The following is a 25881-nucleotide window of genomic DNA, read 5'->3' as shown; positions in this document are numbered from 1 at the left end:
GCCATGTGCCTCGAAGCAGTGTGTTTTAATGTTTCTCAACTGTTTGGCCTAACTTGGTATTTTGCGAAAATACTTGTCCTGCATTATTTTCACTGCTAATTTGAGTTAATCTCAATTGGAATTTCTGTCTTTATGTGTGGTGATGATGAAATTATATTGATGAAGTGCTGTGGGTGATAGGTGTAGAACTAAAAGAAACATATCTTTGGTTCGCAACATGGTTTAGTGAAATTTTTAATTAAGTGTGTTTCTTGTGCCGACAATGCAGGCTTCAAAGTGTTTGGTGAGTAAAGTAACAAATCTAAATGCATAAGTAAATTAGATAGTTTAGCCTCTACCCAGTTAATGAATTTTATATAGGCTAATTCATAAACTTAGTCACTAGGAAGACTACAACATCGTGTTACTCATCCTTCACTTACATTTGGGTTTAAATACGCACATAGTGGCATCGCAATCATAAATAATTGTTAAAAGTTAAATTGGGAGTTAAAAAAAACATGCTTTTAAAAATTTTGATCACTTGATTTAACTTTAAAATTGCCCAACTTGAATTTTTAAGGGTAGACATTCAGAAGTGGGGCCAAAAACGCCTAAAATGAAAATATCATAATAATTATTCAATTAATATCGAATATTTCATTCGGTTAGTTAAGTTTAGGTTAACCTAAATAGCCAAACTTGATATATCGAATGTAATAATCAATATATATATACAATCGGTTGTTTTTGGCCCTCTAATGATCAACGCATTTCTAATTACATTTTCTGCTAGTACCAATTTTATCCAAGCAGTGAACTCCGATTCATCAGGTGCTGCTGCAGTTGGGTTAACTTAGGTCAGGTTTATACTGAAGAATTTTCATAAGGGTATACTTCCATATCTGTTGGCACAAACAATCGAATCAGTAATATTGATTATTTGATTTTTAATTTGATAATCATTTGGTTAGTTAGGTTTGGTTAACCTTACCTAACTAACCAAACGATATATCGAATAATCGATATATTTATCGATATTTTCATTCGGTTGTTTGTGCCAACAGATATGGAAGTGTACCCTTTTCATAAAGATAACATCATGTCAATTCTCCTTTTCCAACAATTTTGTTATTAGGATAAGTTTTTATGTATTATTGGGATAACTTTTTATGTATTTTTAGGGGACATTCTACAGTATACGTTTGTGTACGTGACACTTCTTTGATGTGATAATCACGGCTGCACTTTACTTGACGTCCTACACTCATTTGATTGTTTTTTTCGATTCGATATTTTCATTCGATTGCTTCATTCGATATATCGTTTGGTTAGTTAGGTAAGGTTAACCTAACTAACCAAACGATATATCGAATGAAGCAATCGATATATCGATCGATATTTTCATTCGAATGAGTGTAGGACGTCAAGTAAAGTGCAGCCATAATCACGGTGAAGAGTAAATAATTTTAATGTTGGTTTCAACACAATACATAACTTAGGCCTACACAAAAAAGGATAATTTTACCTTATTACCGTATACCTATTCATCTTTTACACAAAAGGAATTAATGGCGTCAGACTTTCAAATTAAAAAATATACATTTATTTATTCTAACAGACATAAATACAGAACATATATTAACAACATAGGCATGTGGATAGGCAGATCAGTCAGAAAGTTCTGGAAAATTGTCTTTAAAAAATTCTTATTAGGCCTAAATACAATGACCAGCTTACAAATGATTAAGTTACAGATAGCAGTAATAATAAATAACAGAATAATTTGAGATTTCTACAATGCAAGTACCTAATACAAATAAATAAAAAAAATGTCAAACAATTTCTCCTCAAGTAAACCTACAATATTAGGCTACCTTACAGTACGGTAGCCTAAGAGATTTAAATGTTTGGAAAACTTGCTTGGAATGGGTTTAACTGTTATTCCAATTAATTGAGGTTATCAATTTGTTTAACTATAGGCCTAAACACTGAGAGCAATGGCAGCTGTTGTCTATTTTGAAGATGCCTAGTAAAAACATTAAATTGTAAAATTTAGGCGGTTTGAGTGGAAGTTCCCTCACAACTTTTTTTACTCGTATAATATGTTGCATCTGATCACCACTTTGGTAAATATTTCTGCTGTTGAGCTATTGTGTTAAGGTTAATCAAGGGAAGGGGATAGATTTCTTCCTCTAAAACTGCCTATATTTTGTGAACATAGAAAAGGATTTTACACCTGTTCAGTACACTATCGCTGAACACATTCGCAACATGGACGCTGACGTCGAAGACTATTCTAGGCAATTCTAGAGTTGGTGCTAGACCACTTGAATATCATCCTCTGTTTCTTACCTTTTCTAAGCTTTATAACTTTAAATTAACCCCCCGAGTGTCATGCGTCGCTGCAGCGACGCGTTACACACTTTGTGTAGTGTCATGCGTCGCTGCAGCGACTCACGAACACTGATTACGGCGAAGGCTCTATGACTGACAAAATCGGATTGAACTGGATCGAGTTAGGTATCGTTCTTTTCATTAGATTCTAAGCTTTCTCCAGAGGTCTATCTCTAAGCGCTTTATGTTCTCCGAGCCGATCGTAATTGTAGCAGACAGCTGACGTGCGTATTTGTAAACAGGTTAGTTAACCTCGGACCTATGACTGATGTGTTTTATTATGTTTATCATTGTTTTAGTGTTAAAAATCAAAAGTAGTGATATACTTGGTGCATTATAAGAAGATTTAAGTGATTTTGAAGGGCTGGTTGATGATCCTGAAGAAGTAGGTAGTGATATTAATGTAAATTATCAGCCAGATTCCTAGCTATGGTTAGGCTATGCATTCTTAGCTAAACGCTATGTACTGAAATCTGTTTTTTGCCCATAACTTATTTATTTGCAAATCTACTTCCTTATATTATTATATATTTGTAATCCTGTAATTAAGCGCAAACTTATTTTTTTTGAAAATTTTCCAAAATATTTATTTTTTTTACTTAAAAATTTTTTTTAAACAAATGTTCCTTATGTTTTATATATAATATTGAAGCCCATGATTTTCCAAAAATGGTATATAGAACAGTATAATTAACATTGTTTTTAAGCTTCTCAGATCCGTTTTAATAAAACCTTGCAAATGAGCTAAAATTAGGCAGACATTAAGGCCAAAACAAGGGACACTTGGAGGGTTAAATAAAAGCCGGTATTTCACTGAAGGGTCTTGACCAAAATATATAGGATTGTAAATTATAACTGGTGAAATACATCTTAAGTTAAAGTTAGAATTCGAAAATAAATCAAATTTATATTTTTTGGTCAAATAATACAGTACCTACAAATAATACACGGTAGTTAAACATGCCGATACTTGATGTGAAATCTTTGCGTGCATACAAAAAATGTATGCATGAAAATGGATCAGGCCAAACGAACCCGGAAAATAAAAATAATTTTTAACTCCCATAAGAAGTATATGGGGAGCAAATTTCTTTTACGTATAAGCCGTGTGGGACTGTAGATAAATGTATGCTGATGCTTGATGGGAAATCTGTGCATGCATACCTTCAATTTGAGACCTCAATCATGAAAATCGGTCGGGTAGAAGAGCCAAACAAACTCGGAAAAGAAAAACCAAATTTTACTCCCATAAGAAATACATGGGGCGCGAATTTCGTTTACGTATAATCCGAGTGAGACTGTAGATATATATATATTATGCCGATGCTTGATGTGAAATCTGTGAGTGAAACCCTCAATTTAAGACCTCAATCATGAAAATCGGTTGGGTAGAAGAGCTAAACGAACTCGGAAAAGAAAACCCAAATTGTTTTAATCATATACTAATCCACAAACCAATTCATCGCTAATACGAGTATAGGGGTTACTTAAAATACTACGTAAGGTTTCCCCAAGTAAGCCTAGAACAAGCCTCCAAACTCAACTTCAACTGTTAATTTAGTTGGATGCAAACATAGCAAACATGTTTGTTTTATTATTCAAAATGGAACTGTCAATAAACGACCAAACAAAATGTTAAGGCTATAAAGTATACGTTTCAGGCTAGTGTCGTCATTTGATTATTATTTATGATCTATACCGTTTCTGTTCTAATATCCGTGGAATAATGCTGTCAGCTATTTCTTAATCTACTTAATTCATAAGTCACCAGCTGATCTTATGCCTGCTTTGTTTATGTGTCAAATACTGCATCCATAAGGATAACATTAAAACTTTGAGGGCCCGTGGGGCGGATACCTAAGAGATTTGTTTGACGCCATATAGATGTTGGCACTCACCGATATGGTATTTATCACCATTCAAAATTTGAAAACAATTGCTTCAGCCGTCTAGGAGGAGTTTGCGTATTCGAGGAAATGCATAAGAGTCTTCGCTCGCTCCGCTCAATAATCAGCTGGTGTCCAAAATAGTATATTACGTTACTAGTCCTGAAAAAGGGGTTTAGCGGGTGAACGTGGTCGTTCCCGTGTGAGACGAAGTCGAGTGCGGGAGTACCTATCATACGAGTCCAGTTAACACATTTTGTACGATTGGCGTGTACGATATTTTACGTCATACTACTCTAAGCTAACTTAACAATAAATATCTAGGTACAAATCCTTATTCCCACCGACTAAAGGACTAACAATCACTACTCATGAAAGAGGTTATATTTTTTGTTTATAACCACTCACAGCCAAATATAATCAGCTGGTTGGTATCCGGTAAATACTCATTACAGTACAGTAGTAATGAAACCCCATTTGATTAAGCTGGCAGCAAACAGCTGTTTTCTGGACTAAATCCTTGTGTGGGAAGTTCGTTAAAGCAGTGTAGTGAAGCGTAAAATTCATTACCTTAAAGTAGCAAGTAATGAAATCCCATTTGATTAAACAAGTGGCAAACAGAACCTGAGCAGATGCTTGCGTGGAAAGTCCATTAAAACAGTGGTGAAAAGAGTATTCCTAAGGCCCGTTCTACACGAGCGTGAAACCTGCAACGGGATTCCTGCATGAACGCACCAAATCTTTGTGCAAACTACAGATGGCGGGATCCCCGTCGCTATAAATGGAAGGGCTATATCATAGACTAACCAACACAAGTAAACTTCTCATATCATTGTAAATTTTGAAGCTTGTTTTTCATGTCTAGTTTATGATGGTGACACTGGGCGCTGGTAACGACCTAATTTTGTTTCTATTATTTCAAAATTTGTAGAAACTAATTTCAATTTCTGTCTACAAGATATTTTATTTCTGTATAAATTTAATTTTATCTTTAAAATTGAAATCTTGCTACACATTGCAGTCTGCTGTAGAACAAAGAACTCTCCTTAAAGAATAATATAACGTAACAATTTTACAAGTTTTCCCAAATTATGATTATTATTATTATAAAGGTGGTTTATTATAATATTGATTGAAAATTTTATGACTGAGATATTTAATAACACTTGATTTACCAAATTGAATTTCTTCCAAAATTGTTGGACTAAAGTCTGAATCACTTACTTATTAAAATTTGTGATTCAGAACAAGTTTCAAATTGGATTTAAAAATTTCAAAAACAAACAGCACAATTAAGGATTTTGGTAGATAGGTTTAACTTTGGCTTACTGACAAGAATAGATGAAATGCAGAAACAAACACAGCATTTTCTGAGATACTAGCTCCTTCTTCAGTCGTAGAGGCTTTCTTACGATTCTTTCTTGATGTCTTATGAAAGACTCTACCACTGAACAAAGAGCTAGTAGCTCTTAACAGTTTTGTTTTTTTTTTGTGTATTTTCATCATTGTCTGCTGCCAAACCTATCCATCACAAAATCCTTAAAACCCCTAACCTGAAAGCACACTTTAATCATCTATTCAGAATGGTAGTATTCAGAATGTTTACCAACAAAAACTAAATAAATAAGATTCTAACACCATATGTTGTCAAACACATATGACTAACAACACAGTAACAATACAATCATCAGGGAAATCCAGGTAATCAACGCAGGGTTTGGAAAAAAGCTTTTCATAAAACATTTATTGTTCATCAATATTAATTAACAAAAGGTCTGGTATATATTTACTTGGCGTGTTAAAAACTAACCATTTGAAACAACATAGGTGTGTTGTATGGTTCCACATCTCATCTGTATGATCTTTGCGTGACTGGAAGGCTGCGGAAGTCTCTCTTTGCAAAGCGGGCTGTAGATCCGGCCGAAGTGTGAGCCAAGTAAGGTACATGACCTGTCACAAGCTCTCCTTGATTGTAGTACAGAGAGTCAGGTAATCCTATGTTACCCTTCACCAAACAATTCACACCACTAAGTTCTGAAGGAGGTAGAGGAGTTATCAGGAACAATGTATTGTTCTGCCAATCTACTGCCCGAACAATACCTGAAAGAGATTGAAACTGTTATTTTAATACCTGAATAATTTATCCACAATTTAAATCGTGACTTTAAACAACATCAACAAGCTACTTTGACTCTATAGAACTACAGTAGACATCCTATTCCTGTTTATGCTGTAGCATTATCAATCCACAGACGCTGATGCTGACAAACCGAGACACTGAAACAAAAACTATAACCATAGCCTAAACTAACAATAATAGGCTAGAATTTTAATCCCACAGTAAAAATCTGAATTTTGACACAGGAATCAGAATTTTGAATTTTGTATCTATAAATACAAGGTTGGGAACACAATGCAAAGCAACATTTACTCTTAAAATAAAATATAATAAATAAACGGTATCAGCAATCTGACACATACTCTCTCCCATTAGCATGTCAAAAGTTGCAATAACCTTTGAACCCTGATTGTTTCAGCAATGCGATTGCACTAAGTTTTTTTACAACTATAAGGACCATAACACATTAGGTATTTGTAATCAAAACCAGCTTATTTACTCAAATCTGATTTTTTAAGGGAATTTCTCTTCAGGGAAGTAGCTATTACTGTAGGTAAGACCTAGAACTGGGACCGATTTTCATTTTGATGTCCTTAGAGGCCAAAAACACTATTCCTTCAAATTTATATATATATATATATATATGCAGGATAAATTTGAATGATTTCACGAACCAGCATGATCAGACTTTTCCAGCAGCATCAGCATGATGCCTATGTGCTTACGCCCCTTTGGCTTGCAAGCATTGAACTATATAATTTTTACCCCACATCAAATGGCATGGTAAAAATAGTAAGGGAAAACATTAAATATTGTCTCCATGAGTGTCTACAGTATGTTCAGCTGGTCCATATGGAGGAGATGCAGTATTATGTTGTAAATGCTAATAGCAAAATTCACTACCTACAATACCAACAAGCTAAAATTAGAGAGCAAAACTCCAAAATACTTGCAAAACTTTGCAGGAGGGGGTGCCCTCCTGAGAAAACACTAATTAAAAACATTAATTAAGCTTAGTAGGGCTTTATATAGCTAAATGTTTTTAAAATTAATATGCCTAGTTTGTATTATAATCATTGATAAAGTACTTAACACACTAACAAAAACCAACTGGGAGGGCCTATTTCCTTACCCCTGTAACAAGATACAGTTTGATTTCTAAATATGAAACTCATGACAAAATGCATGCACACAAGGAAAATTATTCTTGACTAAACTACTGGAATATTGCAAAAGAAATGTTTCAGTAAAGAATTTAATTACTTGATTAATAAAAATGTAAAGCTTCCCTAGAGACATTGACTTTGGCTGAATCTATCTTCTTGCAGACCAAGTTGTTACAGCTTCAATATTAACATAATAAACAGCCCAGCCTTTGGACTGGTGTTCAGACAACACTATAACAATACTATAGATTCATAGAACTAGTGATGGTAAGTGTGTGAGGTGCCATGTGTTTTGAGATAAGCCTTTATTTTACACGGTAACTTCCCCCTCTATCCATTGTAAGTGTGAGTTACAATTAATGATAAATCAACTTACCAAATCCTCGGCAATCAAGAAACTTGTTAGAAGGCGTTTCGAGGCATAACGCCACCATGTTTCCATTCATTGTAGCAGCTACTTGACTCTTGGTTAAATTGTACTCGTTTATTGTTAGCAATTTTAGTTTGTCCATGTTAATCCTGAAACATACAAAGTATGTATTAACTTCTTAGAAATCTACCACAAACTGAGAAAAATTTTATTGTTACATAAAAATACTTAGTAAACTTTTTACTAAAAATGATAACTAATTTTGGTGGCATAGTGGTCAACAGTTCTGATGAGTAGCAGCACTAAATATTCAAAGAAATCTGAAATTCCGGCACAGTAGGCCTGATCTCTTTCACAGTTTCCCTAATCGGGAGGATTTGAAAAAAAAAACCTATAAATAGACCACTCTTGACTATTTACCCAAATTGGTTACGGAAAGTAAATAAAAGAAACACCTTATAACACTTAAACATACATTTACACCTATACTGTTACTTACAAGACGGTAAATGTACACAAAAGATGGTAAGTGGTGATCGATTTCGATTGGACACTCCAAGCATCATCAGATCCAATAGGCGAATGACAAGAATTTTGAATGGCGTCCCTACTTATATCCTATCGGCTACCGGAAGCACCGGCCAATACATTTTTATAAGTACAACTGGAGTCGAAATTTACTTGTTCATTTCATTTCATTCATTTCGACTCCGGTTGTACTTATAAAAATGTATTGGCCAGTGCTTTCTGTAGCCAATAGGATATAAATAGGGGACAACATTCAAGATTCTTGTCATTCGCCTATATTGGGTCTGATGATGATTGGAGTGTCCAATCAAAATCGATCACCACTTACCATCTTTTTTGTATATTTACCGTCTTGTGAGCAACAGTATAAGCGTAAATATTATGTTTTAAGTGTTATCTGTAAATTTATAACACGTACAATGCTGATCAAGAAGTTACCAAATTGGTTCTTATGTGGGGTAAAGACTTGTGAGTTACTTACATATATGGTGTGACTTGAGATAGACTAGAAGTATTTGAGTTCAACATTCTACTCATGTAAGAAAGAATAACCAGGTTCCTTGATTCAGCAGGGCTCATACCTCTGAAAACATAATTAGGTCCAATGGTAGTTTAATATTTACAGTATACATTTACAGTCTACACGGTGGGTCAGCACCTGGCTACGATGGTATCTCAGCCGAAGTCCTGAAAGCCAATTTTCATTTGTTTAAAAAACCACTCTTACATATAGTAAATTTAAGCATTTCATCCGGTAGATTTCCTGAATGTTTGAAACTTGCCAAAGTTTTTCCTCTTTATAAATCAAATGAATTTGCCAATATGAATAATTACAGACCAATATCTATTTTGAGTGTATTTGCTAAGTTAATTGAGAGAATAGTAAAAGATCAATTAGTTACATTTCTTCAAGCAAACATTTTGAGTGATTGTCAGTATGGGTTTCGCTTGGACAAAAACATTTCAGATGCACTTTTTGACATTAATAGGGTCTTAAATTCGGCAATTTCAGATAATGAACATCCGATATTAATATTTTTAGATCTTAAAAAGGCATTTGATTCAGTTGATCGATCTAAGCTTTTTTCCAAATTAGAAGCAGTTGGCGTAAGGGGTAACGCTCTTCAATGGTTTAAAAGTTATCTGTCTCAAAGATCTCAACTTGTATCAATTCTTAACACCAACAGTAATATTGAACATGTTAACTATGGTGTGGTTCAAGGCAGTACACTTGGGCCTGTTTTATTTTTAATATATATAAATAATATTTCAAAACTTAATATTTTTGGTAAACTTTTCTTATTTGCTGATGACACTTTAATTTTGAACAGCGGAAAAACTTGGCCTGAGGCTCGCAACAAAGCTTTGCACGACCTAATGGAAACCAAGTTGTGGTTAAACCAGTAGCGGCTAGCCCATAAGGACTCTCGGACGCCGCCCTCCCAACAATACAGAAATCAATATTTTTTTTATTTATGTAATAAAAAAATAATATGTCGTAATTAAAATTAAATTACAATTACTTACGACTACTTAATCAATATGATAATAATATGAAATGAAATAGTTTTAAATTTTGAATCCAGTAATGACTGTTTTGCGATAGTCGCTTTCATAATGTGGATTGCGGACGGCGGCAACCTCCGTCCCAAACTCAATGCATGTAGTCTTATGGTAGAAACACCTAACAGCGCTGAGGGTGCCGTGACGTCATTCCAATGCTTTACAATAGGGACTCTGGGGCAGAGTCCAAAGCTGCGCGCGCATCCATAAATCAGGGCAGCCACCCTAAACTGGATAATTCTGCATCACACACGATTAGGATAGGAAGAACCATGTTGGCAGCGCTGGAGCCATCATCCACACTGTCACTACCATAAACATTAACTAACCTCACTTCTTTCCATGTCCATGACCACAGTTCAGTTATAGTTTAGTGCCAAACGACCTGTTGTTTTGTGATCAATAGTGTTTAGTGATAGTGATGGAGGCGTAAGGAAGGCAGCGGTAGTTTGTTGAAGATTGAAAGAGCTAAGTAGAAATTATTAATAGTTATACTTAATTGATTGAGTTAGTTAGTTGGTATCTTTGAGTCAATAAGTTACGTCTGTAGTTTTAGTATAGGCTAACCTAATCAACCCGAAAACTAAGTAAACTAACCATAGGTAAAGTGACTCGGACAATTTTAGTTATAGTTACTTATTATTAGTCTTAATAAGTTATTACGGGTAAATTTGCCGTGGGTTGAAGGCCTAAATCTAAATAATAATGGACGGCGGCATTTCGTTGTCGTCGACGGCTAACGTCACTAACGAAGTTAGCCTGATTATCAATGAAGGGATCAAAAATATTGACCACAGAATTTCTTTGAAAAAATTAGGACCTCCTAGACCTTTCATGAACATAAACCAAATTCAAAACAGTTCAAAGAATAAGAATAGCTTCACACGAAAATTTTCGCCACATATGTACAATCATGCAGATTGGCTATGTGGTTGTTCAATTAAAAATTCATTTTTCTGCTACACTTGTTTGGTCATGGGGGTTCAAGATAGAGCATGGACTGTAGACGGCATTTCAGACCTTAAACATCTACTGGAAAAAGTAAAAAAACACAAAACAAGTGAAAAACACATAAATGCGTCAATAGAATATGCTGTTTTAGGTAAAGTTGATATTAGATGCCAATTGGACAATGCATATAGGTTAAAAATACAAAAACAAAATGAAGATGTTTCGAAAAATCGATACATTCTAAGTAAGCTAATTGATGCAATTAAATTTTGTGGAGCGTTTGAATTAGCATTACGAGGACATGATGAACGCGAAAATTCAAAAAATCCTGGCATATTTCGTGGTTTGGTTAACCTTATGGCGGAGCTGGATGTAACATTGCAACAGCACATAAATCAAACAAATAACCGAGTGTTTTTGGGTCTGTTTAAAACCATACAGAACGAGTTATTGGACTCAATATATTACGTTTGTCTGCAAATGATTCGTGACGAATTGACACAAACCGACTATGTTGCTATTGAAGCCGACGAAACAACAGACTGTGCCACTTTATCTCAACTAGTATTTGTTATTAGGTACGAGCTGAATGGCACGATTCACGAGCGATTTATCACTTTTATTAGACCAAAAGGCCATGATGCAGAATCAGTTAGCGAAACAATTTTTGAAGTATTAGAGCAATTAAACCTCGACAAAACTCCTGATAAAGTCATTGCCCAGAGCTACGATGGGGCTTCCGTAATGAGTGGCCAACACACGGGAGTACAAGCGCGTGTAAAATCTAAATATAAGAATGCAAATTTTGTCCACTGTTACGCACATCAATTAAACTTAATCATTGAACGCAGTGCTACACAAAATAAGCAGGTTAAGATATTCTTCAGTAATATCGAGGGGTTTTCATCATTCTTTTCCCAGTCAACAAAGAGAACTGCAGTTCTCGATGAGATAGTAAAACGTCGTATTCCAAAAAGCTCAGGTACTCGGTGGAATTTTAAATCCAGAATTGTAAGCACAATTTTTAATTATCAAAGAGAGTTGGAGGAATGTTTAAGTTACATACTCGACGATGACACCAATGACTATGCCACAATAAATAAAGCTGTTGGCCTAAGAAGTATTCTAAAAGACGAAGACTTTATTTTCTGGCTGGACTTTTTCAATCAAATACTGCCCCACAGTGACATTCTGTACAACCAACTGCAGCAAACAACAATTGATTGCGTCAAGGCGTTTAAGTTTGTCGGCGATTTCAAAACTGGTAGATCGCGTAAGAAACTCGACGATGTTAGATCAACCGAGAGATAGTGAACCCGAATCGAGCAAAAAGCGGAGAAGACACGACGATCAAAAACGCGTCGTCGCAAAGGAAGTGTGTGACATAATTACGTCGGGAATTGATGACCGTTTTACGTTTGTAAATCATTTGTCCGCGGCAAAACTGTTTCAGCCAAGTTTGTTTGGGGAGTTTAAAACCAAGTTTCCCGAAAAAGAGTTACACGCTGCTGCGGAACTATTTAGCCTAAATAAAACTGAATTGAAACAGGAGTTAAATGTTATTTACAATAGGGATGATTTTTCAACGGCCACAGGGTCATTAAGACTACTCAACTTTGTCTATGACAACAACCTCAAAGATGTGCTTCCAGAGTCAATCAAACTTTTAAAAATCATAAGCACAATACCTATGACTACTTCGGAAAGTGAACGTTGTTTCTCTACTTTGAAACGAATTAAAACATTTACCAGGAGTACCATGAAACAAGACAGACTAAGTGCGCTTGCTATGTGTTCTATCGAAAAAAAGCTGTTGTCAACTTCAAACTTCAACGAAAAAGTAATAGATCACTTCGCCGGGCAGAAAGAAAGAAGGATGGATTTCACATTCAAACAGTACAATTAAAGTTAGGCCTTACCCTCATGGTTTGGTTTTCTATTCGTTATTGCCGTGGGTGTTTAAATTATACAATTCAATCAATGTCAGGCCTTACCGTTTGGTTATCTGCTCATTATTGCCGTGGATTTTTTACTATTAAATTATCAATTGTTAGTTATATTTTCAATACAGTGTAGTCCCGTTTTACAAGGCCGTAGGCAGGGAGGGGGGTTAGAGGGTCAAACCCCTCCCCCAAAATTCCGAAATTGAGCAGTACAAATTAAAACTAGGTTTAAAAAGTTGAATTATGAAATAGAAACCACAATAGAGGATTAATTGTTATGTTTTGCAATATCTATTCATATTTAATATAGGCCTAGTTCTATTAGGATAATAAATCTGATCTATTAAATAAATTGGTAAAAACTATTTAAAAAATATACTTTACTTTACTCTACTTATGTCTATTTGCTCATGCATGACAAACAACAGGTGAAATGGGAGTTTTTGGACTATTATTGGACACAGTTTTAGGCGTTAAAATTGCTTCAGAAAGTCACCAAACGGCTTTAAAAATTTAAAAATTTTTCCGGGGGAGGACCCCCGGACCCCCCTCTTCTGTTGGGGGGTGCTCCACACCCCCCAAACCCCCCGGAGCCCCCCCCTAGACTAGGTCCTAGAGCCGCCACTGGGTTAAACCAGAATATACTCTCTTTAAATTTATCAAAAACTAAGTTTATGCCAATTTCTTTAAGTTTAAAATCTGATTACAATCTAGAAAATCTTGTTATTCACACCTGTGGTGATTACCTCGACGCCAACTGTACATGCGAATCTATTGAAAAAGTAGAGTCATTCAAATATTTAGGAGTGGTCTTTGATTACCGTCTTAAGTGGTCTAGTCATATTCAATATTTAAATAGCAAAACTAGAAAATATATCTATGCTATCGGTCAGCTGAATCAGATTCTAAATGAAAGTGAAATGAAATTAATGTACTATGCTTTTGTTCAATCACTTTTATCCTTCGGAATCATAAGCTGTGGGGGGGTTGTTCTGAAAGTATTTTAGAGCCATTAAACATAACACAAAAGTTAATATTAAAAATTGGTTTTGGGAAGTGCAAGCGTTACCCATCTGACACTCTCTTTAAGGATGTGTCAGTTTTAACGATCAGACTACTTTTCATAAAAAACGTTCTAAGTCATATTTTTAAAAATTATAACAACATTTTCTCCATAATTTCCCATACACATAATACTAGATATTCTACCCGAATTGGAATTTCATCACTACAACTATACAAATCATTTTCATCGACCAACTCATTTTATATTGCACACGTTCTATTTCGTAACTTGCAAAACAATTTTCAAAGCGTTAATCTCTTTGACTCCCCCACTTTAAACATATTCAAACGCCGTGTCAATGAGTGGTTACTTGGTCTAGGCAGGGACGAGGCTGAGCTTATCATCACAGCTGATTACAGACACAGACGCTCCTGACACGACATGCGACCTGACCATTGTACTCTGACGACTCGTTCTCCACCGCCCGCCCCACCCCCCTCTAGACACACTTTGAAAACCGTAGTACCGTAGTTATATTATTTTTTATTTAAACTTAATTATGCCACTAGTTTTTTTTCACATTGTTTGCTCTTGTAACTCCATTTAGACCATATCTTCACCTCATCATATCTTCTGTTATTTATTTATTTATTTAGATTTTGTTTTGATAAATAATGTAATGTTTGGATGCAACTGCAGTCGACGCACAGGCTCGCTGCCCATGTCGGCTTATTCTTTATAAACATGTACGCTTTGTAAACATATATGTAATCCAAAGGTTAATTTTATGTTATTCTTTAAATTCACTTATGTTTTTCTCCTTTAAATATGATTTGTGTACAAATTTCTGTAAATAATTTGTTGGAATAAAGATATAATTCATTATAATTCATTCATTCATTCAATTCATTCATTCATTCATTCATTCATATATCTGACAAAAAAAGACATCAAATACGGCGCCGCCTAAGCTGAGACGCACACGTGTATGTATGTGGCTCAAACATGGGTCGGCATGTCACAGTTTGTAGCACAGACACAGATTCTCCGACTCAGGCACGACAACTTGTTTGTAAGATGGCAACAAACAAGTGTCTGATTGAGTGTGTATGCGAATTATCTGCGCTGTATGATGTTAACCACGATGATGCAAAATGTTATGATCGGTGCGGAGCTTAATAGTTAAAAAAACTGTTTCTACAATTTTGGTCCCGTATATTTTTTACGTTAAAAGCCCAAACGGTTTAATATATAAAAAAGACAAATAAACAAAACTGACCATTACAAACGCCTATGGTATTTTCACAGAGAAAAATCTATTACTGTATCGTAGTTGTTTTATTTATGAAAATATTTTTAATTACATTTGGCTAGTTTTTATGTATTTAAAAATTACCGATTAACTTTTTACTAAAAAATATGTTAATCCATTGACTATCCATTGATACAGTGAGATGTTATGTTGTATCAATAGTGAAAGGTTGAACAAAATTCCATATAACTAAAGAAAAAATTCAATTCCCATATTAGATGAGTTTGTTGCTACTATCGTTGATTTTGGTCAAACATTTGTGTGCTGCGAGGCTTGCGCCGAGAAACTTGACTTGCGTGCGCAGTGTCACATGCGTCTCAGCATACACCCGGCTTCTTATTGTCATGTATAATTACATTTTAGACTGCATCTATAAGGAAGCTACAAACAAAATTGTTTTAACATATTTCGTATGGTCTCCATCTCCACTCATTACCTGTCACTGAATAGCCTATAATGGGATGAAAAGAAGTAAATAACTTAGTTAAATTGATGGTATAAATCTATAAAAAAGTAAAAATGGCCAATTTGATTCCAAAGAAAATACATATTTTGATAGATTTAAAATATGCCTTGGCAACCAATTATTAAATTCTTCTTAACAGGTAATTATGGAACTAGAATGAACCTGTTTCAATCATCAACATTATCTACTAAAAACTAAAATATCTCACCTAGCTTATATACTTTAAATTTGTTCTTGGGTTAAAATAAATATAAAGCGCACCATAGGTTAATTATGTGATAAACGGGTTTTATACCTTGACTTAGACACAAATCCAGGTTGTTCTGACCCAGATGGTATTTCATACAGTTGATAATCTGTACGACTAAGGGCAACATCAAATGCACTGTGCCTGAGGCATTCAACGTATTGGGGTTCCAGCAGGGATGGAAAGTTCAGCTTTCTGTCTTTGCTCTGTATCTGTACTACATGTGTTGGGCTTGTGTAGGTTATAATCCCGCAAGCCAAGCTGACACCAAACCCTGCATTTAAACAACAGAATTCAATATATAGGTTGGTAAAACATAAGGCATGAGTAGAGAATACTTAAATGTAAAAACCCCCCGCCGCAGCAAACCTGCAGACTAAGCGAATTTCAACTTGTCTGATTACATATTAACTAAAATATTTCCATAAATAAGACATATTTATTCCCAATTTAAATAACATTAGATTTAACGTGTGCTTAGGTTTGCTGCTACGGGGAATGTAAACAGTGTTTTTTTTACCAAATGTAAGGTACCAAATTTTAAGGGGGGTAAAATCGTACTGCGAATAAATGAACACCAGAACTTACCCGATTTTTACCCACAATAGCCTACTCCTAGGCCTTTGTGTTTGCCATAGCTTGGGCTATGGGCCAAAGAACGTAGGCCTATTTTTAATCACGGTGAAGTACATACACACACCCATAACTACATATTTATTCAAAATAGCACTTCGTTTCACATAATAAAGTTAAACCGGCTGATTTTACAGATATTTAACGCCGACGACGACATAACCCCAAACTGGTGTTTGTTTGTTGACAGACGACAGAAACTAGACCAGCTCAACAGTTGAATATTTGATCAGCTGTTGTCTAGTAGTACTTGAGTTCGCCGCTTGAGCGCGTGAGCTTCGAGCGGGCAGGAACGAAGGATTTTACTAAAAGACATGAAGATTCGTTCGTATGCCGTCTTCGAAGTAACTTCGTCGTTACATTCGCCCGTTATCAGCGCTTGCACGATCTGACGATCATCGATAATTCATTTACCAAAGGTTGGCCATATTAGTTGATCACATTGCTACAATTTACATTTAACATTCACATTCCCGTTTCCAAATTTGATTTTCAATAACTAAATTTAATAACTTAAATTTCGCCGACTTGATTTTAGACCCGCCAGTTCCTGCCTGCCAGTGACTAGCGGTGATTATCGTTTGGTTTGATTTAAATCAATTAGTTTCAAAATTACGATTTCTACGAATGATTATTACGTACGTTTATTCTAATTAATTCACAGTTTTAATGCCCCAAGACTTGTCGTCAGAGCCCTAAACCCCGTCTTTGGCGGGCGGCGGGCGAGAGAACCTAGTCTTGGGAGTAGGCTGATTTGAACAATCAGCCACGAATATTAGTATTAAATTTATTTTAAACGTATCACGATAAATTCTCCGCCTAATTATATTAATTAGGCCCCGACGACTCTGAAGGAATTGTTTTTACCTTTTATTCGATATTATATCAATTATCAACGTCCTTAACCATTTGTTTTGAAGTTGAATACGAGTAGTTACATCACATTGGCCAAGATAGAATACTCGTCGGTCCTACAGAGTCAGTATAAAAGTTAGGAAAAATTTAACAAAACATGTTAGCGAAGGTGAGGATGAAATAGCTCCTACTGAGCGTGTGCAGGATTTCCTGAGCGCTTCTAGAGCTCTGAGCCTTTGATTAAATTTTAATAAAAATTGGTCAGTCAAAGTCGTGGCAACTTCGTATCGACCCCTGGATTTTTCTCAGCTCCTTCTGAGCACTCCAAGGTAGAAATTTGAGTGTGACCGGTTCTAGGGGTGCCCAGGCCTAGCCTGACTTTGGTGAATACTGGTTTATTCCCTCCCCCCCCCCTATAATTTTGCGTCACACAAACGTCAATAGTATAGGAAGAAATAAATAAATTTGCCAAAATTGATCAACATATATCCATAAACAAGTAAACTACAACAGTTTTCATTTTATCGATAAGAATAACATGGGAATTTAAAATTTTCATTTTTTTTTTATTTTATCTGTAATTATTTGGCATACAACAATGCTTCAATATACTAAATTATTAATTTTTTTAAGCTCTACAAAATGGAAAGAAATTCCAAAATTGTATCTTTTTACGGCCAAACCCATTCTTGGGTGAAAATACGCACATAGTGGCGTCCCCATCTTAAATAATTGATAATTGAATTGATTGATAATTGAAGAAGTTATTTTGTGAAGCTAGTCAAGCAAAATTAGCAGCAAAATATAGGGATACAAGAGTAAAGATTTCCACGAAGATTATTGGCCGGTGTTTCCGATAGCCAATAGGATATATAAGTAGGGACGCCATTCAAGATTCTTGTCATTCGCCTATTGGGTCTGATGATGATTGGAGTGTCCAATTGAAAACGATCACCACCAACCATCTTTTGTGTATATTTACGGTCTTGTGAGTAATAGTATAATCGTAAATATATGTTTTAAGTGTTATAAGTCGATTCTTTTATTTATTTTCCGTAAATTTAATAACACTACAATGCTGATGAAGAAGTTATTTAATCCTTACCATGTGTGTATCCACTAAAAACTTGTTTTATATTGTTTGGAACTTTATGTTCACAAGTGAGGGAGAAGCATAACAAAATAGTCATAGTCAAATCACTGAATAATACATACAGTTCAAAAAATAAACTATTGCTTACCTTTGGTGAAACCCATCGTATTAACTAACCATGGAATGTCACTATAATTCTCGTCCGCAAAATCGATAAGAGACTTACAACCTTCAATGTACTTTTCTGGGCATTTAGTTACATCAACTTCTCCCAGGTAGACGGATCTGAAAACAATAATTTTTATATAACAATGAGTATCACAATAGTTAGCTAAAAGAAAAAAAAACAGCATAATACACTGAAGCTGACTATATAAACTCCCTTTTTTCAATCTATAAACAATTTGCAATCTAATAAACAAGACAGTAAGCATGCAACAGCCAGGAAAGTATTTTACCAACAAAATTTTCAGTTCCAGGTCTAAATCATCGTTTGCAGTGGATGACTCGGTTTTTTGGCTTCTGTCAAGCCATAATCGCATCAGGACTTTAAAATTATATATCTTTCAATGTTATAAAACAATTAACACACAAAAGGATACATACAAAATAGTACAAATCAAGATAACCAGGCTTGGACTTAATACTGAAAAACAGTCAACGGTTGGACATTCTTTTATGGTTTTCAATAATGAACTGTACAATCTATGCTGCACTCGAAGTTATTGCACGTAAAGGTGCAGAGAAGTGCAACAGTAACGTGAGCACTAGTTAGGCTAATAAATATTACTTGCATCATTATTTTATGTAGGGCCTGGACATCTTACCTTACTGGCTCTTTCAGATGTGAGAAGTTGGGGCCCAGAAGAGGTTCTTCTACGACAGTTGCAGAGATACAGCCAGGAAGTGTAAACTCACATTGGCCGAGGTCAAAGTCCAGCACCAAAATCTGCTTCCACTTGTACAAACATTTATTGACAAGGAAGCGTAATAGGGAGCTCTTGCCTACTGACTTACCACCACAAAGTATAACCTTCGGATGATCTGAAATGAAAAGAAATACATAGACGGATAAAAGAGTGATTTCATTAAACTTGTTTTAAATGGATTAGGTTTAACTCTAAGCAATGTTTTAAACAGAACTTAAATTCATAAGCTTTTAGTGGCTGGTCTCATTAGAATCCATAGCAGTTTTCGGCATCCACACTGTCTATTAGATATTGCTGCCAGATGCTTTTAAGTACTTTTAAAACTAATGCTATATAAATATGGAATAAATTTGATATTTTTAAGGAGATACTAGAGTGTAAATCCGATCAGGCAAATGAAAATTCGCTTAGTCTGCAGGTTTGCTGCGGCGGGGGTATATTTATTGTTTAGGGGCAGTAGTAGAATATTATGGCTATGGTAGATGTGCAACACTATAGCATATCGTAAATTAAAAGAACACAATTTTCTAAAAAGGTGTCCTCTACCATTGCAAACGCAAAGCACAAACAGCTGCAATAAGCATTGTATACTTATATGCCAACCCTCACACGTAGGACAGGTAATCTGCTAGTAGGACATTTATAGAGAAACCCAAAGTTAAGGAGAAACCCATTTCAGGAAACCGGTTCCATGAAATGAGAAAGTTTGGTTGCTTGCAACAGAGAGATTAGTTTAACACAGAGCTGTGCACACTTGTAATTTGTAATTGTAATTTCATTGGTTTCTTGCAAATGTGTTAGATGGAACTATAAAAGGCACTATAAACTGTAGGTATCTTAGTTAGGGGCCTACTATTGACTGTATGGGCTATTAGTTAACACGTTCGCTGCTGATGACTTCAATCGGAGACATGCCGCACTGGCACAGTGTGTGTACGACTCCGGTCGGAGTCACGGTGCAGGCTTCAACAAGTTGGTCTACTGTGACCTCCGCATTTATCGGGTTCAACTAAACTATGTCAGCATGTTGTGCTGGTCCTATACTTTAATTTGGTGTAGGTTGGGTTTAGGTTGGTAGTAAAATTTCCCGTAAAATCCCGTCTGGCAATGCTTTTTGTCCCTTTTTAGGGATTTTCTCTCTTTGAGCAACATTACAAAGACACTGGCTACGGATCCAGGCAGTGGTGCTATTTGTGAAATTTCAGTGAACTACGTCCACTCTTGGAGTAACACAGCAGCTTCACCACCGCTCCGCTGACAAGACTGAATTATTTTAATGCTAATGCTAATTCACTGGCGCGCCAAGGCTGCGTCGTATTTCCGACCGTACTGCCAAAGGGGTTCTCGCAGCGAACGTGTTGACCGCTGTGTCTAAGGAACATGTCGGCCTTAGTCACTAACAAGACTACAAGATCGCACCACTCATCCTACACTCATATTTAGGTTCAAATACGCATATAGTGGCGTCCCCATTTAAAATAATTAATAATTGATTGATAATTGTAACTTCAGTGGTTAGGCCTATGCTGATATAAATTTAGATCACCTAGTGATAAAATACATGCTAGGCCTACGTACTACGGTACATAGTTTGTCTAGGAGTAAGATCATATACAAAAAGTAGGCTACACCCTTATCACTCAGTAATCATAACACTACTGAAAATGCTACATGGTTCTTACCTCTTTTTAAAACATCATGTTCTATAAGTGACCATTCTGCAACTTCAACAAATTCTTTAAGGCCAACCTCTTGTATATTTGATTCAAATAAACAATTGATTTTACGCTCTACAACATGGCATGGTCTTGAACTATCTTGAAAAAGATGTTTGTTGATAGAAAATGAAAATGATGAATGGTGCTCGAAGAATTGAGGCCAAACAGTAGTACTCACATCACTCTTATGGCGGGCAACAGTAAATAAAATACTATTTTCTGCTTTCTTCGAAACATTTTGCGATAATAGTTCAGGTAATCCTAAGGCAATTAACTTTTCACTTATTTTTACACAAGATGTCTGATCACTTGGAAGGAAATTTCCTTCCTTAGCTGTAAGTGATAAATGAGACGAACCTTGTAAAGAAAATACCAACACTTTTTCATTTTCCTTGTATAAATTATATCCAAAAATTTCTAGCGATCCTTTCAATAGTTGTATTTCAAGGGTCCCAACAAGAGCAAGACTGCTTTGTGGGTGCATCAATACTAGGAACATGGAGGAGCCTAATTCATAAAATTTAACCAGTGAGTTTTTGTCATTTGTCTTGACTGAAATTGAGCACAATGGACTATTTGATTCATTAGATGGTGAATTTGACAATTTTGTATTAGATGGCTGAGGTGGTTTATAGGTTTTTGAAGTGAAATGATTCCTCGGCTCCATCACAACTGAGGACTTATACCCCTCTATCAATTCCTCGGAATTGGATTCTTCAAAAATTGTAGATTCCATCGCACCATTACCTATTAAAGTACCTAGAAAAGATAGTGCACTTTCATCACTCTTTTTAACAGTATTCGAACAAATGCCTAGTATTGTGGGCTCCTTACTTTTACAACAATGCCTTTTGTTTGACATTTTTACTATTGATTGTTTCAGATTTGAATTTGCATGATCATGTTTATCTTCTAAGATTTTTGTTTTAATGTTACGTTTTCTGGCTTTAACACGATTAGGCCTATTATCCTTAACTCTTTTTTTTAGGATTGAACTTTCTGGAATACTTTCAATGATTCGGCTTTCCTTACTAGGAGATGACAGAGTTTCCACACACTTTATGGTGCCGCAAGCTGTGTTCAGAAATGATATTTTGGTGTCACCCAATGAAATCTGATTCATGTTTGTTATATTTCTAATTCTTGTTTTTTTCTTTGATGTTTTCTTGAGGTTGCTCCTATTGAGTGACATAGTCATAAATTTTAGTTTTATCTTCATAGATGGTATTTAACTCATTTTTATATTGTGTTTATTTGAAAAGTACCGAAAAGTTACTGTCTAGGCCTAAAATATCAAATAAAATACATGAGAGACTTTAAAGGGGAAGAGTAACTTAAATAGCCTAGCCTAACAGGATAAAATATTATTGCTGACTTCAATGTAGCCTAGCTCCCTATCCTCATGTATTTACGATTTTATTTTCAAGGTTCGAAATGTATCAAGGACTACACTTAATAAGAACACTTACTCCAAAATAGAGGTAACACTGATAACCTAAAACTTGTGTTTGACATCAAACAACTTGCTTGCTTACTCACTCACGTGGTGAAGAAGTCAAAGTCACAACTCACAACCAAAAATGTCACTGTCAGCAGCTGAGCGCTGAGCGGCAGCGGAGCTGCAGTTCAGCAGAAACGTTTTCCTAGACACAAAAGGTGGCGACTTGGTTTTGTTCCATGTGGCCTCAGGGTAACATTTTCTTCTGATTGTCCCCCAATACTCTTACCATAGATAAAACATACTCCTCAAGTTAGTTTTTCCATTGTACTCCTATATCAAGTAATCTTCAGTGTAATCTTTGCTCAATAGCAATAACTGATGTTTTCCCTTTGTACTGCATTTTATAATTTGCTAGTATACTGTGGATGGCTTATTATAAACACACGTTACAAGTCTTTTTAATCAGAATTAGAGTTTTGTTGATAGTTTTAACTGTGTTAAACACGTGTTTTTGCCAATAATGAATTATTTTCAACATTTAACCCGTTCACTGTGCTACAAGATCCCGAGGTCTCGTATCGTACCTACCTAGCCCGTAGTGTCTATCCATAATTTGGCTTCTTTCCTAAAGTTACGACAACGATATTTCGGCCTACAGTTATCGTAAAGAAATGAAACTTGTACATATATAATGCATTTTTCATGATGTATCAACTAGTAAAAATGAAATGAACGAGATAAATAGATCTCGTAACGCACTGAAGTAATAAACTTTTTTACTTTATTACGATACGAGAGACCTTTGGGTCTCGTAACAAAAATAGTTGTTCCAAGCACCACATGGCTAATGGGGTGATTAGTATAGCAACCATGGCAACTTTTGTTGAATGCTTTGATGAAAGAAGGAAACCCAATAAATAATTCAAGAACGAAGCTAAAGAATAATGGCGTTTATTATGTTGTTATCTTTATGAGATACCTATCTGGTTTACATAATAATAGTTTTCAACTATGGGAACATAAATTATTTTTAATTATTGACGTGTTTCTCTTCTAAAACAGCACTAACGGATGCGTAATGAAGGTCATTGGTAAATGACCTAAAATATCACGATTGTGCAATCATAGATAAAACATACTCCCTTAGTAGATTTCGGGTCTGACTGAAGGGAGGTACAAAAGAGGCAAATTTAGTTCAAATTTCCTCCGTGAACAGCGCTGTAGTAGAGAGCACAGCAGGTCATGACGTCATCGTTGATTCGGTTGAGTACTCGAGTCGTCAGTCGCCAACTATCGATCGAATCGATAGATCCTACTACAATCGATATTTGCCCTTCGTAGTAATCGTAGTCGTACGTTATCGTAATCGGACTGGTTGGTTGGTTTGTTGTTATGACGACAGACTGACAGACACTTGAAAAATTTGACAGTGTGTTGTGTTGTGTAGTATGTGTACGTTACAAGTAACAAAAATGGAATATACCGCGAAATCCCTCACTATGGGAACATACTGTATTAACATAATTAAAAATTAACCAGTTTGAGTATTCTTTATCCAAGGTATTAACTTATTCTATTTACAAAAACATTGCCAAACTTAAGACTCAGGGGCTTTCATGAAATAAGATCAATCAATTATGTTAAATTACCGGTTGAAATAGAAATCTAGCTTGAAATGATTGGTTAACTTGGCAAAAAATTGTTTATTTAGGTCCCTTTTCACGTTTAGCTTTAAAGACTGGTTCAAAGGCATTTATTACGGTTCCAAAGCCAATTTATGTTATTTAAGTTATTTAAAATAATAGGCCAATTTCTGTTTTGGAGTTAATTTTTAAGAATGCCATTAATAAATCAGCACTATTTATAATTGAAAGCGGACAAGTCTTGCTTTTTATTAAGTTATATCCTCCCAATAAAGAATTTGAATAATGTAGGCCTATAACCTAGGTAGGCTACACCTAATGTAATCGAATATAGGCAAGCTATAGGTACCGGTAGGCTACTATAATACATCCTGTACAAATAATTTCATTTGGTCAAAGATGGTGTCAAGATTTACCCAGGGATGTAAATCCCACCAACCTTTCCACCAGAATAATGATATAGGCCTAGTGCAAGATAACAACAATCCTAAATTGAAAACAATAATAGACCCCAACAAATTTGAATGAGTCACAATAGATCCAAAAAACTTACCTTGAAAATAAATTTGGCATAAAATAGTTTCAAACTGTAGTTTTTGGAATAAAAAGGATCAACGAAATTGCAGGAAAAGATACGGCACTTATACAACATATCATCCTCTCTTCGCTTCTCACGTCAGATTTGACATTAACTTACCGGTACATTAATTTGTTAGATAAAATATATTATTAAGTCTAAGAAAACTGCTATTAACAATATAAGAGGTTCTACCCGCAAATTCACGGGTGTACAGAAGCCACCATTAAATTAATTTAATCAACTTTGATTTTATATTTCATTTAAAGGGCCCAAGTTCAAAAAATTGTCATCTGAAAGGATGGTAAAAAAGCATTGGAGCCTTCAAACCTTACGTCCTAAGGTGTGGTAGTTTTTTGTTGGGGATAGGGTTGTACCTGAACTCGCCACTCTCTTTCACGTCTTTCATACTTTACTTAAACACTTGTCAATGAAATGGCGACCTGTTAAAAATCGGTTACAACCTCTTGGAACTAACGACATACATGGTTTGTTAATCTCATATTCATCGTGTTTCGAACACCTTTAACCGCTCACTTGTATCAAACGGCTAGAGATAGCTTCACTGTCTATTCACCGCACCTCTTTTAAGAACATAAAAGTAAATAATAAAATAAGTAAACAAAATGTAAACCAACAAACTATATTGTAAATTGTATTGGCCAGCTGTTATTCACTAAATTACTCAAATAACGTTAACTTCCAAAACATGCAAGGCGTAGCCCTTTGGAAATCAGTCTGTGGGGCAGACCCCTTAGGGAGTTTGTCCATATCAATATTTTTCAGAAAATCTACACACTCTAAGCTTCATTTTGATATTCCATATGTCTATATTTTTATTTGGTAAATGGCCTTAACCGTTTACATAACATTTGTTTGCATCACTTTAATAATATAGGTAATAGATGTTTCTACCTAAGACACATTGCTGATAATTTTCAGGAAAGATAAAATATTAACGGTCATCTCGCTCTAAATTTATGGAACAATCATCTTTGCCAGACAACCCTAGCAGCCCCTAGAGGTATCTATAGAATATCTTATAAACATTTCACTTAC

General features: G+C 35.3%; 1 protein-coding gene across 1 annotated transcript; it reads right to left on the bottom strand.

Moving 5' to 3' along the window:
* Positions 1–5991: 5991 nt before the first annotated feature.
* Positions 5992–22692, bottom strand: LOC128996779 (polynucleotide 5'-hydroxyl-kinase NOL9). The gene is made up of 7 exons (XM_054422242.1): positions 22631–22692; positions 19342–19558; positions 18663–18799; positions 15982–16207; positions 8927–9028; positions 7924–8066; positions 5992–6362 (listed from the first exon to the last, which is right to left on the bottom strand). Exons 1-7 carry the CDS (start codon positions 22674–22676, stop codon positions 6112–6114), a joined length of 1122 nt encoding a protein of 373 aa, XP_054278217.1. The 5' UTR covers positions 22677–22692; the 3' UTR covers positions 5992–6111.
* Between the last annotated feature and the right edge of the window lie 3189 nt (positions 22693–25881).

Source organism: Macrosteles quadrilineatus, unplaced genomic scaffold (assembly GCF_028750875.1).
Source record: "Macrosteles quadrilineatus isolate MER2022 unplaced genomic scaffold, UCM_ALF_1.0 Scaffold_6__1_contigs__length_79288215, whole genome shotgun sequence".
In the NCBI taxonomy this organism is placed as follows: Eukaryota; Metazoa; Arthropoda; class Insecta; order Hemiptera; family Cicadellidae; genus Macrosteles; species Macrosteles quadrilineatus.
The sequence above is the reverse complement of the archived record's forward strand: the minus strand, read 5'-3'. Positions and strand labels throughout refer to the sequence as shown.